General features: G+C 35.9%; 2 protein-coding genes and 1 non-coding gene across 3 annotated transcripts; 1 reads left to right on the forward strand and 2 right to left on the reverse strand.

The window, feature by feature from the left end:
- Positions 1–398: 398 nt before the first annotated feature.
- cox7b (cytochrome c oxidase subunit 7B) lies at positions 399–2231 on the reverse strand. Its single transcript, XM_067494684.1, has 3 exons — positions 2088–2231; positions 1028–1143; positions 399–603 (listed from the first exon to the last, which is right to left on the reverse strand). The coding sequence occupies exons 1-3, from the start codon at positions 2173–2175 to the stop codon at positions 520–522; spliced, it is 288 nt and encodes a 95-aa protein (XP_067350785.1). The 5' UTR covers positions 2176–2231; the 3' UTR covers positions 399–519.
- Positions 2232–2430: 199 nt separating this feature from the next.
- Positions 2431–2542, forward strand: trnal-caa (transfer RNA leucine (anticodon CAA)). Its single transcript has 2 exons — positions 2431–2468; positions 2497–2542. It is a non-coding gene; the product is annotated as a tRNA-Leu (tRNA).
- A 557-nt stretch (positions 2543–3099) lies between these two features.
- On the reverse strand, positions 3100–8536 carry pgrmc1 (progesterone receptor membrane component 1). The gene is made up of 3 exons (XM_067494683.1): positions 8195–8536; positions 6197–6352; positions 3100–5444 (listed from the first exon to the last, which is right to left on the reverse strand). Exons 1-3 carry the CDS (start codon positions 8487–8489, stop codon positions 5350–5352), a joined length of 546 nt encoding a protein of 181 aa, XP_067350784.1. The 5' UTR covers positions 8490–8536; the 3' UTR covers positions 3100–5349.
- Between the last annotated feature and the right edge of the window lie 743 nt (positions 8537–9279).

Below are 9279 nucleotides of genomic sequence, written 5' to 3' on the forward strand. Positions count from 1 at the left end.
ACTACATTATTCGACAGCTTTAGTTGATGCGCTACTTAATACAAATTAAAACATATTTCAGATGAACCACTTGGCAGTCCATATAATAGTTACAAGTACCTTCAGCTTTGTGTTTGCAATTTACAGCACACTGATTTAGTTCATAGCAAATATTGTTTAGATTTTTCTTGGGTGTATCCTTAACAGTTGCCCTTTTTATTTTTTAGTTGCCCTTTACTAAGTAAAGGTTTCTACATGAATGTAATTAACAGATGATTTCTCTAAGGAACTTCTCAGAAATAATTAATCCTCCTTTGCAACTAAGACATAACTCTGTGAAACAGGAAAATGTTTCGCACCAAAATTCCCTGAAAACCACTGTATGCAGTATTCATTGCAGTGTAGAGAAAGAAACAATAATGAGTAGAATCAACTTTATTTGAACATAGTAATATGCATTCACTGTGAGCACGCCGATATCAATTATTCATCTGTACAACCAGAGGGTTTTTAGGGATGTGGGTCTGTCATGATGGCTTTTCACTCATCAGCCTGTCTCCACGGTTTGGGCATCACCTTTCCAACTGGAGACAGATTCCAAGTGATGCCAGTCTGAGTCAGCACCTGCAGGTTTAGGAGCAATGCAACAATGTTATGCTGAACACAAACAGCATGCGAGTTAAGGTATACAGCTGTACATTTGTCAGTAGAAACACTGTATTTATACAAAATATAGACAGTAAATATGCTCAAGTTTCTCCCCCCCAGTGGGTAAAATAAGTTGTTAATAATCAAATTTACATTTGCTGCACAAGAGAAATTTGAATTTTCTATACAAACATGGACCCAGTTCATAAGCTTTTTGGAATTTGTCACTTACCGTTTACAGTAAAAGGCACTAATACCATTGGAAAGACAGAAATTAACTCCTGTACCTAACTTAAAAATGTTATGTGCAATTTGTTTGTCTGCATAAGGTAAGATACAGAGAGAAAATTTTCAATTTAAATTTTCAAGCTGTCTGGATCAACACAACACTGCTACTTACATATGCCCACACAACTGTGCAGAAGGCAGCTCCACCAACCAACACACTGGTGCCATACTTTGAGTGGAAGTCTTGGGGGGCAGTGGATCCATGCCTCACCTGCCGCACAGCCCGTCCTAACCAATGATAATAATGTATGTTTTCAAGCTGATCAATGGCAATTATGCACATCATTATTACTAACGCTTACCCTTTATGGATTTTAGAAAAATGTTAATTTACAATATATAAATATTAAATCAGCCTAGCTCAAAATGCACAGTAAATAAGAACATTGATAATCACGTCAAAAAATAAAAATAACTAAAATGAAATTGACTGGCTATTGTAAACGGCATGTTATTTTGTCTAGCAAAACCCATTTAATATATTCAGGTTGATCCATATCACAATATTAAATGGCCATTCATATAATTTAACAATTATTGTTCAACGTGATACAAGTTCAGCTTCTTGGATGTACATTTCTGCTGCTTGCATGTTTGATATTTGGTCAGTTAAGTCACGTTGGGCTTTAGAAAATGTGTTATTACAGATATGTATAGTCTATTTAGGAAAATACAGTATTAAATAATGGAAATACTGATTGTACTTTCGCTTATCAGGTAACATTGCCAATCACGGAAGTAAACTATAAACATGCATTTTCAGCCAGTCGTCAAGGAAATTACTTAGCGTTAGCTAACAGCTACATAGTGTTAACAAGCTAGTTAATCGTTATTCTAGCTTAACATAGTTCAGTAAATTGGACAATAATATCGCTGATAAAGTATCATATTAAAATGGTTACTTCAATGTAATAAATGACTTAGATTATGGAAACTAATTGAAGACATTTTATTAGGTAGCAATACAAATTAGGGGACAGTTTAAACGCTAGACCTTCACAAGATGCTAATGTTAAAGTTAGCGAATTAGCAGCTGACGGTTATAACGTTGAATGCGGTCAAAGAGCAAAAAGAGAGATGCCAAACTCAAGTCAACAGATATTAATCAATCACCTGCTCCGAAAACATAGAAACATACAACATACACTTGTATTAAATAAATAGAAAATCACCAGTAACATTCAGTGCAGTTTTCGCAAACCGGTACATGTTGACTAGCCTGATGCCTTCAGTTACCCTTGAAGAACGGAAGTGTAACATGGCCGCCGCACGTACACACAGCGGAAATTACGTCGTGATAAAGATGCCAAATATAAGCACGCGTATCCAAAACAAATGTTAAAAGTCCTTTAACAGATACATACATCTTTTCCAACGTTACTATCATGAAACACGCGCATCAACTAATTATTAATTATTTCAGTTACAGATAAAAATATCTCAACAACTAACAGATATATTCATAATCGGAGTTAAGTGGATAAAAGTGTACGCGATCGTTCTTAACATAACCGTGTCAGGATGGCCGAGTGGTCTAAGGCGCCAGACTCAAGGGTAAAACTCCTTCCGCAAAAACGGGACTTCTGGTCTCCGAATGGAGGCGTGGGTTCGAATCCCACTTCTGACACATACTTTTTCTCAAATCATTGTCTCCAAAACTGCATTAGCACAAGACGTTTTACGTTATGTGCACGAAATGGAAGCGTCATCAAATAAAAATGGTAAAATATTGACGCTGGTTTAAAGACTCAAATTGTAAACAAATTAAATAGAAAAATGGTTCATATAATTGTTTCAACTTTGCAGAGATGTTAAGGATTCCGTAAATAAGGGTAATTCTTATTCCTCTATTAAGTTAATAATAGTAATTCAAATTATTATTTCATGTTATAAACAACATACTATTGAAGTTTATGAAAGTTATAATGTGAGATGAGAACAAGCAATTTTTGGTGTGGTGAAACATTTTATTGCTAAAGCAAACTGAGGGGTAGACGACAAAGGGCTTTTTTGTCGCTAATTGCACTGAGATACGTTTTTTGTCTGCAGAATCCAGCAAGACAATAGTAGGGTACATATTAACCCTTTATTTGCATGAGCAGGTATCATTTATTTTCAAAATGTCTGGTCAAAATTTAACCAATAAAGATCATATAAATACACAATGGAATAAACTATCAAGCCTTTATTTTGTAGTTTCTTTATTAAATCAAAATATCATTATGATTACAACTGTGTGACAGTATTATGACATTTAGTTTATGTATGTATTGTAAATGTTAAACCTTTCCGTCATTGAGCTTGCGTCTATAGAAAGTGCCCATTGTCTTCAGTTTTACATAGATGGTGGATAGAATAGATTATTAAACACAGCATATTTTCTACAGTCAGAAAACATCTTTTATATAACTTCAAAATTAAAAAACAACAAAAATAAAAACTGCCCTTGCAAACATTATTGCAGGAATACGCAGCCTCGCTGGATGCACTGTGGGCTAAAACAAATGTGTAACTCTGCCGTGGCTGAATTTGTGTCAAAAAGAATGTGTAAAAACATTAGCTGAATGATTAAAAAAAGGCTAATGTAACATTCTTATAATATTCTTTTTTTTCTAATTCAAAAAGGAGTAGCCACTGCATGGCTGCTTTTTTTAGTGTTTTATTGAAGTAATTTCTTTGTGCTTTGAGCTTCCTGACACCTTTCCCCTGCACCACTGTAAACCATATTGACTAACAATAAAACTAATACTCCATGTGAATCACTGCTTCATATTAATGCACTTGCTTTTTGCATTTAGTTTTTGGTATTTGCACATTACTTGACGGTCAAACCATTTCAAAATGGAAAAAAAAATACATTTAATTAACCAAGGCAGTATTTGAGAAGCTGAAACTACCGAAAAATCATTTATATTTCTTTGATAAATGACTGAAATGATCATTCAATATTGCCCAATTTACTTTTAAACAGCTTAAAGCGATAGAACGGCCTCTGCTGGTTGAGAAAACATATTTGTAAGTTGATGTAATGTCATAAGGGCTTTAAACAACAAAGGATACATGCATTATGTGTAATATTTGATACAGTTTTTTACAAAGTTTATTTTGAATCAAAAGACATTTTGCAGTGTTTATGTGAGAATATCCTCAATGCTTAAAAACTTTACTTTAACTCAACAGTGTCCAGTCCAGTATCTGTGCTGGCTCTCTAGTATACTGGGAGATATTTTAAGATTTGCATCCGTTTTGACTGTCAATCCCACAGCTCTAAGTGTTAAGAAAGGTCAGGTCAGAGAGGAGCATCTCTGTAATGCTGGCAATGCTGATCATTGACTCTGAGTCACTGAAGCCTTTGACAGCACACTTCTATGTTGAGGATAGGGATGTCCCAATACCACTTTTTACCAGACTGAGTACAAGTAGAAGTACTTACATTAGAGTACTTGCAGATACTGAGTACACATATAAAACTTTTTTGATTCTTGTATGAGTTGCTGGACAGTTAAATGCTCATCAGTCTATAGCTGTTAAGCACAGAATAGAAAATAGAATAGAAAACTCTTGTGCATTCTTCTGCCAAAACAAAAATGATGGCTTATTAAACGGAGCAACATTCTAGTTACTCTATATAACCCTTCTTATTGCCAATGTCAGTCCCAACTAAAAATGTGTTTTAATATACATGAGAAGTATGAGGCTGTTAGTATCTGGATCTTAAGACTTTAGCGCAGCAGAGCTTTCATTGAGTTTTTTTTTGTCGACGTCAATCATCTTAAAATTAGTTTGCCATTACAATTATATTCGATCAAATTATGACTAAACCACAGACTTTTTTTCATCTCTGCCTACCTGCGGAGGCTAACATGGTATCTCCGAAGTTTTTGGAGCGTGAGTGGAACTACACAAAGATATCAGGCCCGATACTTCCTAGATGAGGAGCATATTTCAACTAAAAATATTTGGAAAAAAATTACAAACTGTAGCTTTAATTTGAAATAAAACTACTTCCTGAGATATTTTTTTCTCAAAGCAAGCTGAGCTGAAACTTGGATGAAAGGAATGTGTGCAATCTGCAATAAAGCAGCAGTAGCATGCATGCATATACAGGAGCATAGTGATGTGGTAGGTTGTGAATAAGGTGACGTTCCTTTTGTAGATTCTCCACAACAATATAATCAATCATTTTTAGGTTTACAGTAACTGATCTAAACTCTACCAACAATATGCTCTACTCTACATGAATGCATGAATCTTAAACTGGTAATGTCTTCACACAACATAAATGTAGATAAATGAGATTAAGTAAAATCCAACAGTGTGATGATCCAAAAGTACTAGAATGTACAGTATAGAAAAAATTGAGACGTTAGCTCCTAACAGGAGACAACTGGCATCACATTACAAGCCCTTCCCCTCTTGGACAATTTTCACTGTCTAGTCCGCCTTTTTGTCTTTTCCTTCTTCATCGTCTGTGTACTCGGTGGGCTCCTCTCCTGGTTTTAGTAGCTTGCCAATGAAGTCGTACTTTACTGTAAAGGTGATAAATAAAAAAAATAAGCCAATGAATTGCAGCTTTAAAAACAATCTTCACACAGACATCCAAGGACGCAAAATGTTTTTTTTATTTTTATTAAATTTTGTTGCAATTTCTCTTTTCTAGAATAAAAGCATGTTACATCACTGCAGTCGCAAAGGTAAATATTTCTTGCATGACTTTTAGGAAATATAATTTCTTATTTTTTTGGTCCTTTTGGCTTATCCCGTGAGTTCAGGGTTGCCACAGCGGATCATTGTACGCATGTTGATTTGGCAGTTTTTACGCCAGATGCCCTTCCTGACGCAACCCTCCCCAATTTCTACCGGGCTTGGACTGGCACTGCACAGCTGGGGAGGGGAATGGGCTGTTAGGGGTTCAGTGTCTTGCCCAGGGACACTTCGACATATAGCCAGGGACGGGGATCGAACCACTCACCCTGTGGTCAGTGGACGACTGCCTTTAATGTGTCTATTTATTAGTCGTAATGAGCCTGCAAAACAAAGTATTGCAAACAACAGTTGACTGTCTTCATTAGATTCAATAAATATTTTTTTAATGACTTGAGGCTACAGAACCTCAAGTAAAAATTCACTATTGAGTTCACTACATTTCGCTACTTATCAGCTCTGACAGTAGTACTTCAGTAAAGTCTAGTGCATTATTGTGACAGAACTGATTGCCGTGATGTTTTTTGGCCACAAAAGATGTACAGTGAAATTTTGCAACAGTAACATCTCTACTCACAGGTGAATTGACTCTCCCACTCAGAGAGGCTCTCCTGTTGCATGGTGTTCAAGTCGGACAGGTCATCGTGTTCATCTTTCAGGGCCTCTTTCTCCAGGCAGAATGTAGCCAGACCTCTGGATGCATCTCTGCCTGCAAACACTCCATATGGCCCCCCTGACAGACAGTACACACAGTTAGGTGAATGAAAAAAAAAAGGGGGGTTGGTGCTACAAAATAACAAATGATCGCAGCTTTATCTCCCTCTAGTAAACTGATATGGGTCTAGGCAACCCCATTTAAAAAACAAATATACACCTGAACCCAAAGGGTAGTGGATAAAATCAAAACCAGAAATTAATTAAAAATGTAACTGATATCTGAATCTTTTAAATTGTGCAGCATGCAGATATTTTTAATGTTCCCTTTATCATTATATTTTCTGCTTTTCATAAAATAATATTTTGACTGAATTAAATTTAAAGTTATAATTTTTTAATCACACAGTTATTACTGAGTCATATTAAGCAGTCCAAAAAAACTTTCAAACAATACCCACTGAATGTGTTACAATTTTAACAGTCTGCAGCTGCCATGAGCGTTATCAAGCTGTCCTTGGGCAAGACACTGAACCTGAGGCCAGATGATACATATTAAAACTGCTAAATTATTCAAGAAAAACCTCGAGCTAACAAAACAAGACAAAAAAAATGAACAAAAACACACACAAAAATCAAGGATTTCAGCAACTTTTGGGCTGAGTGTGCAGAGCACTGTTAAAGTTTACGTGACAGTGAGGTATGATGTGGGTCAGAGGTTACACATAACAGAGGTTACAATCAGAGATAAGATAAAAGAAGAGAGGTCTGACTCTGTTTCCGTTTCCAAGTCAGAAAAATGTGACAGTGAAGCGTTACATAACACATACTTATTTCAGAGAACTGGATGCATGAAGGCACTGAAGCAGAGAACCAATTAAGGTTATTAAGTGGGATCCCATTTTTATCTACATTATAATACATTCATTTGTCATTTAATTTTTGTTTATTTATCTCAAACAACTTTGCATACTGTAAATTGTCTGCTTATCCCAACAATTTCTTTAGAATGAATTTATTATCTTATAACACCTATACTGATGAAGGTGTAGGTGTATTTTGAAAAAAAAAGCACAATTTTGCTATTTAAACTTCTAATTATACGTGTATAATCTACGAATTTCATTAACTCCATAATTTACTCTTAAAAAGAAATCAAACAGTAGGGCTGTGCACTGAAGATCACCAAATACGAATAGGATTCACAAAGCAACACAATATGATATTTTTAATAACTAATTTTAGGAAAACTCTGATAGAATTAGTCATAAAGAACGCACGACCATGTGCAAAAAATCTAAATAAATAAAACCTTTTAATGCAATCGGAGCAGCATGACATCAGAGCATCCATCTAGTCTAGATTGGGTTTTCTGAGATATTAATAAAGAATGTTGTTTTATTTCTTTCACTACTCTTACTGAGACTTTGCCCGTATGCGTTGCTGCGAGTGCCATGTGCCAGAAACATTTACCAGGTTACTTCACTTTTACCCGTGAAGTAAAGGAGTCAATAATCTGGCTGCAAAGCCTAAATGCTTTCTGACAAAAACTGACTTAAATGAGGAGCAGTTATACCAACTTTCCCACTGCACTTTAAAAAACATGGCGACGGAGTTTTTGTTTCTTATAATGGAGTAACCCCAACATCCAAATAGACGATCTCTGCTTCCAAGTTAAAACAGCTCCTATGTTTAAAACGCGGTAACACAGTACTGGTGGTGCGGCGTTAGCTAAAGTTATAAAAGTTAACAAATGCAAATAATAAATGACCACTTAAATTAATACTGGATTTAATTGCCGCGAAAGAAAAATATTTATCACAAAATACTTGGCACTATCAACCGCCGGTGACGTTCCGTTAGCAACAGGAACGCCAACAAAACGTTACGTAACTCCGTAAAAACGTGGACGGGACTATACCTGGTCCATAAAACTTTTTTCCTCTAGTCACGTCGAAAACTTTGCCGTTCACAGCCATGAGGATCCTCGGATTCTCTACTCCATCATAGGGCTTTAATTCTGCCATAGTAAAATCCCTCTTTTTCATTCTAGGCAGCGGCTTTTCGACCTCGCCGAGCTCTGGTGGGTTGTCTCCCCGGAATATTTTGTACAGGAGAAACAAACATAGGCTGAGCAGCGTAAGGTTCAGCGGAGAGGTGAAGATCTCCTGGAAAATTCCGCCAGAAGTTAACTCGCTTCCTTCGGACTCAGCCATGTTGGGTCTCTCGTCCTCTGGTTCTCAGTGAGAGTTTGTGTGTGTTGTGTACGTGAAGGGCGGGATTGGTAGAGACCGATGGCATGAGTTCTGAACCAATCACAGCTGTCGTCTGACTGCTAGAGTGACCAATCGAGTTTGTAGAACCAAACAGCGACAGATTTGTTAACCATACAACTATATACATAAACTTTATACTTTTCAGAATTGTTTTAATTTCTCTTGATCAGGTGTAGCAGCATAGATTCGACTGAGAAATAAGTACAAATTGATAAAATGCAGTCTAACGTCATGGACAGGTTCACACATTTTCAAAATATGAAGACTATACTATAAATTGCATAGGCCATTGTTCTGTTCGTGCTGGGGATTAAAAGATCAGGTTATCAATAAGGAAACGTATTGATGCCATCAGCAGCATTAGCTTTTTTCATTATCTCATTAAACAAGGTTATTTTCTCATTATAACGAGATAATCTTTCTCGTTATAACGACATACTTTTCTCGTTATAATGGGATATTTTTCTCGTTTTAACGAGAAACTATCAACAAAAAAAAACGTCCTCATGGTGGCAGCAATACTTGCCGTATATTAATGTAAGTTATGGGGGAATAAATTCACATGCAATTTCAAGCAAATTACAAATAGGACATTGTATTTAAAAAAACTTCAGTACCAACTTGATATGATTAACAGTGAAGTCCCATATTATAGAGTAGGTTCCTTTAAGCTTTTAAATGTTTTTGCCCAAAACAGAAATAAACATATGTTGCAAAAACTTAACTCTGC

The sequence above is a fragment of the Channa argus genome, chromosome 24, assembly GCF_033026475.1.
Source record: "Channa argus isolate prfri chromosome 24, Channa argus male v1.0, whole genome shotgun sequence".
NCBI lineage: Eukaryota > Metazoa > Chordata > Actinopteri > Anabantiformes > Channidae > Channa > Channa argus.

Bases quoted from the DNA above. Each gene is read 5' to 3' on its own strand.
- cox7b (XM_067494684.1), bottom strand. From the start codon at position 2,175: ATGTTACACTTCCGTTCTTCAAGGGTAACTGAAGGCATCAGGCTAGTC. The intron at 1,144-2,087 runs GTGATTTTCTAT...ATCATTGGTTAG, and splicing joins AACTGCACTGAATGTTACTG to GACGGGCTGTGCGGCAGGTG. The intron at 604-1,027 runs GTAAGTAGCAGT...CTAAACCTGCAG, and splicing joins GCACAGTTGTGTGGGCATAT to GTGCTGACTCAGACTGGCAT.
- pgrmc1 (XM_067494683.1), bottom strand. From the start codon at position 8,489: ATGGCTGAGTCCGAAGGAAGCGAGTTAACTTCTGGCGGAATTTTCCAG. The intron at 6,353-8,194 runs GTATAGTCCCGT...ACTGTCTGTCAG, and splicing joins AAAAAAGTTTTATGGACCAG to GGGGGCCATATGGAGTGTTT. The intron at 5,445-6,196 runs GTGAGTAGAGAT...TCACCTTTACAG, and splicing joins GTGGGAGAGTCAATTCACCT to TAAAGTACGACTTCATTGGC.